General features: G+C 39.0%; 1 protein-coding gene across 8 annotated transcripts in view; it reads right to left on the bottom strand.

The window, feature by feature from the left end:
• atp11a (ATPase phospholipid transporting 11A) overlaps positions 1–5,632 on the bottom strand; it is a 57,311-nt gene that overhangs the window by 26,946 nt on the left and 24,733 nt on the right. For all 8 annotated transcript variants that reach the window (XM_030410039.1, XM_030410041.1, XM_030410040.1 and 5 more), the window contains exon 2: positions 642–764. In XM_030410039.1, coding sequence (XP_030265899.1) covers positions 642–764 — 123 coding nt within the window. The remainder of the gene's footprint in view (positions 1–641; positions 765–5,632) is intronic.

Raw genomic sequence — 5,632 nt, forward strand, 5'->3', positions numbered from 1 at the left:
TGGAATGTCAGTGTTTAAATGGTAGATGTATCAAGTGGCAACACGAATTTCCAAACAGACTTAACATGAAGATGAAAGCAGAAGTAGATGACACAGAGGCTTTTTATTAATATTACATGAAGTGAGGATGACGGGGCAGGACGTGATCATTTCAACAGTTGGTCACCAAACAGTCCAGCTCTCTCCTCTGAGATTTGATTTGAGTTGGCTTTATCTGTTACAACTGAAAGGTGTTTATGGAATACGCATACTTAACTTCAAAAGCAATTACCAACAACTGTTTTTTTATAACATAGATCTATAACATCTTAAGTCTTCTAATCACCACCTCATCATCCGCGTCACCAATTTACCTTTCCAAAATGTGTGTACGCATTGTTGAAGTTTCTGTAAATGTACATACATTTCCGCAATTTTTTATAAACCACATGTATGCTTAGAAAGTGGTGTAAGCACATTTCAAACACTTTTTTTGTGAGTATGCAAGCTTTACAAATGATTCCACTGTGTGGCCTTTTCAACACTGGCTCTAAAGAACAACTCACTCACGAAAGAACAGACGTAAAACGTGCTTTATTAAAAACTGTTCTTAATAAAGTGTGTTTTGATGTTTGTGTTTATGTGTGGGTGTTTTCACTGACCTTGGAGGAGGTTATTCTGTTGTCAGGGAATCGTTGCTGTATAAAAGCCTCTGTTCCTGGAGGAGGCTCCTTCTGCCCTATGTAAACCGTCCTGCTGTCCACCCAGTTCTCCTCACCAACACACTGCACAGACAAACACACAAACAATTTTGAGTAACATACACATGTTTGTGTGTTTCATATGATGTCAGTTTCCATTTTGAGTGGTATTTAGTGGGTGGTGTGCGAGTGGTTCAGAGTGTGAAGTTTTGTATCGACACCGCCAGCTCTGAATTTATATTCTGAATGAAACATCTGGAAAGCCAAATGCACCTCGACTATCCAGGTTATCGCTGGTGATGAGAAAATGTACGTACGCTGATCTCATACGTTTACACATACCCAATCAAAACACTCCTACACACTAATAACAGAATACTGTGCGACACACAGAAACAGACTTGCAGACGTTTACAGAGAGTTAGAATGCATGGGTAATTTCTCCTCCATGAATGAGAGCTTTTGTTACCACAGACACACAGACCTGCATGTGACTTAGACTGGAATGCAGAATACACACACATGCGCACACTTGCACACACTCCCACACACTCCCATGCACACAAAGACTTATAAGACACCTGAGGGCTTTTGCTCTTCTGACATCTTTTGTTTTTCCTCATCATTGTTTTTTAATACAAACGTGACATTTTTAATTCGGAGAAATGTTTGACTTCCATATCAAATTCAATTAAAAAAGGGTTTTTTTTCATTTGTATATGTACAATTGTATTTATATATACTATATTTGTATATAGTATCTTGCTCAAGGACACTTCAACATGCACTAGACTAGACAAACCTGCCCTACCTTTTGAGCTACAGCCGCCCATGCTATTTATTTAAGAAAATAAATAATATTTCAGGTACAAAAAGTGCTCTAAAGATGACTTTGTATGAATTAGTCATGACTTGGAGAGGTCAAGTCATTTTCAAAGCCCTTCAGCACTTCAGTTGCCATGACCAAGCTCTAAACTCTGCAGTGAACAGACATGTAAGTTTTACTTTTTACTAGGGCCGGGACCCGATTAAAAAAATTAATCGAATTAATCACAGGCTTTGTAATTAATTAATCGAAATTAATCGCATTTTAATCGCATATAAATATCTGACCTGAGAACAGTGAGGAGCAATTTTTTTCACATGGCTTTTAGTATACCATTGAATAATGACTGAATACAGAAGCTTAAGCAACAAAACATTGTTTTTGTTTTTTCAAGACCAACAGACCAGTGCATTTTTTGAATATTTTTTTTGGCCTTTTATGGCTTTATTGACAGAACAGCTGAAGATATGACAGGAAACAGGGAGAGAGAGAGGGGGAGTGACATGCAGCAAACGGACCCAGGCCGGGAGTCGAACCTGGGTCCGCTGCAGAGCCTCGGCACATGGGACGCGCGCTCTACCCACTGAGCTAAACGCTGCCCCGACCAGTGCAATTTTTGACATAAAGTGCAGCAATACCGTGCTCTTATCTACGCTGCCATCCGTCCGCTTTTGAAAACAAAATTTCCCATCCACGGGGCCAACCAAAGCAGTCTCATCTGCTTCTTCGTTCATTGTTGTTGTCTGAAGTCATGAACGTTAGTTGGTGCTCCAGTATAATCGGTACCCCTGAAACTCTTCCAGTGAGAAACGTTCCGCGGTGCAAAAATAAGTGCGATTAAAATGCGTTAATTTTTTTAACGCGTTCATTTTTGTGTAATTAATTAATCGTAATTAACGCGTTAAAGTCCCGGCCCTACTTTTTACATCTTCTTCTGCCGTTTAAGTAGCTCCACAAGTCCCAAAAATGTTCCATTACCTTTTCACAACTATCAATCTCAACAGAGAAAATATTCTCACAGCTATTTGAACAAAAAGTCCAATGACAGCTGTCACTCACAACATAGAAACCTGACATTAGCCGTTCAATTTATCACTAAATGGTCTGCCTATGCGCACACACAAACACTCACAAAAAGGCTAACAAGAGGCGACAGTAATCTGTGGCCAGTGAATGAGATAGAGTTTCAAGGCGCTGCATGGCCCAGATTCTCTATACTCTCTCTCTCACTCACAAATGGTAACCAGTTAACTCACTCCTCTAAGATTACCCGTTTAAGATGGAGGGCTATTTATATCCTGTGACCTCCAACTCTCAATGGGAGAGCGAGGAATGAAACATTGAAAGCAAGGGACATAAGACTGAATATCTTTACGACACACATTCAGTATATTATCCCCACCTCCCTGTCTTCAACAACCTGTTCTTTACCTTTTTGAATGACAGTATTGACACTTGACCATAATAAGTGACATCTGATTTGCAGTGAAGCAGGAGATAAAAAGCAGACAGCATCGACAGCTTGCGAACTGTCGCCCACACACTGTCTCTGTTCCTCTTCATCTCTCCCACCTGCCAACTCTGCTGGCTTCACCTAACACATTTCTAACACCCTTCATAAGGAAATGAGCCATACATACAAATGAACACACGGGCACAGTAGCTGCTGTACTGTAAATTGATAGAATACATGAAGTTGAGCAATTCATCCCATTTGCTTGATATTTGGTGTTTCCACCCTCTCTTCAATTAATTTGCTGCCTTTTTCTTTTTTATGTCTCTGTAAATGTTTTATCTTTGGGATATGAAGCCATCTATCATCGAATGAGTTATCACAATGGTTAGTGCGCCTACAGCCCACTCATGAAAGTAATGCAACATGTTGAATATTTGCAGTAATAGAATTGGGTGTCTATGGTGACATTCCAATAAAAAAACTGCATTCATTTACTGCGACTGCATTTGTGACAGTTGCACCTGAAACTTTAAAGCATTTAACTGGTGAATCACGAGTAAACATGTGAAATGCAACGCATCTCTCAGTCAAATGAGCTTTTACCACAATCATTCCTCAAAAACGCATCTACAACTGTCATTTTCTGCTTTTGTTGACATTGGGTCAGTTTGAAATATTGCACAGAGCAATGGAACAAGCAGTGCAGCTGCACTAAGCAGTGAGATGACAGGCAGCAGGCCACAGCCTGCACATCTCCAACTTCACTGCGAGGTCAGCATCTTATTTTTCCTGTGCCCAGCTGTTTGCATTCTATGTGCAACATTAAAATCAAATCATGGTTGCTCACAGAATGATGGAAGTTATTTAAACGACATGTTTGTTTTTCTACCCCCAGAATTATGGGACCTGTAGTTCTAAATCCCATCGGCTGGTAAACCAGTAAATACATGTGAAATACAGGACTGAAATCTTGACTATCATTGCCATCTGACTTTTAAATGCTGTGGGCTTGGTGTCCTCTAAGTGTTTAGATGACAGCTATCAATCATAGAACTGATTCTTAATGAATTGACACGTCTACACTAAAACAGAAAAGAAAATACCATTTGAATTTTGACCATGTATTTTGAGAGTCTTATAGAAACAGTTGACCTGTTCTTTTTATGGTCATTTGACCATGATCTGAACAGTGCATACACCTTACCCTTTGTCACATAAGCCATTTGCATTATAATGATAATCAAACTGGAATAGGAATAGGAATCACTACTGTGTCACATCAATAGCAGTTAAGTAACTATGATTAATCAGTGTTGATCAGACACTGAACTGAGACAGATGGCACTGACTGGCCTCCTCTCTTCCTGTCATCTTTTCCACTTTGTCCGTAATGCAGCTTTATCGGTTTTCTCACCTCTTCCCTCTCCATCCCTCATCACAACCTGGGTGGCCTCTAAGCAGACGATCTCTCTCCTATCGATTATGTTTAGCTTTCATCCGGATTCAAGCTTTTTACATGAAAGCCTGTCTGTGTTTAATCAAATAAAATAGCATCTTCACAAAATAAAAGCTGGCCTTATAAAATAAATCTCCCCTATATTAGCTTGGGCCTTTAGCCTTTGGATGTAATCGGAGACTTTGGGCTATTCTGGACCTTGATAATTACTTTTAGCTGCGTTTCATGTTACAGGATGCGGCAGGTTTCGGGGGTTTATTTATAGTTGGAAGGGAAACATTTGTGGTCGGGAGAGAGAGATGGAGAGAGCTCACGAGCTTTGTTTCTGTCTGTCTCACTCAGCACCCACATCCACTTTCCTTATAGCTGTGTTGGTAGAAAGCACAGGGAGCACACACACACACACACACACACACAAACACAGGCAAACACATCCCTGTGACATCAAGCATGTATGAGAGCAGGCATACACTAACCATGATACATAATGTGATCTGTGTTTTCACTGGTCAACAGGATACGGTATAGATGAATGACAAACCTCAGCTCTCCTTTTCTTCCTGTCAGTTGTGGAGCGAATGTGTGTGTGTGTGTGTGTGTTTATGTCTTCACTTAGACAGAAAGATGAGGTAACTCATTCAAATTGAGGAGAATACAACTGTGATCATGTTGGATTATGCTTAAAGGATTTAAAGGTTAGAGCCTGAACCAAACCCAATATGAAAAGAGCAGCTTTGTGTTTTCAAGAAGTGAAACTAAGACTGTAAACCCTATTTTAAAATAGCTTTTACTTTTTGGTGAGCCAACAACAGCTGGTTTTCTCTGTCAAAACTCACATCGATAATCTTTTTTTTTCTTTTTTTTTTTTTTTTTTCATTTTTTGTATAGAGATGCAGTGGACAGTAGCTCCTTCAAATGTAGCTATATTTCTGTCTTTTTAAGCAATCTTTCAGCGTAATTGCTGAAACACGTATTACCTATGATAGAAACACATCAATTAAATTTGGAGAAGAAAGGTTCTTGATAAAGAGAAGTGGAATTTTGAGATGATCACTACTAAGTGTATTGTATTGCTTGTTGTGTTTTTTGTTTTGATTTGTTTTTGTTATTGATTTATTTTGTTTTTGTTTTGTTATGTTTTGTTTTGTTTTGTATTTATACTTTTATATTTGTCTATTGTATTTGTCTTTTTTCTTACAAGACCGAAATAAACG

The sequence above is a fragment of the Sparus aurata genome, chromosome 24 (assembly GCF_900880675.1).
Source record: "Sparus aurata chromosome 24, fSpaAur1.1, whole genome shotgun sequence".
NCBI lineage: Eukaryota > Metazoa > Chordata > Actinopteri > Spariformes > Sparidae > Sparus > Sparus aurata.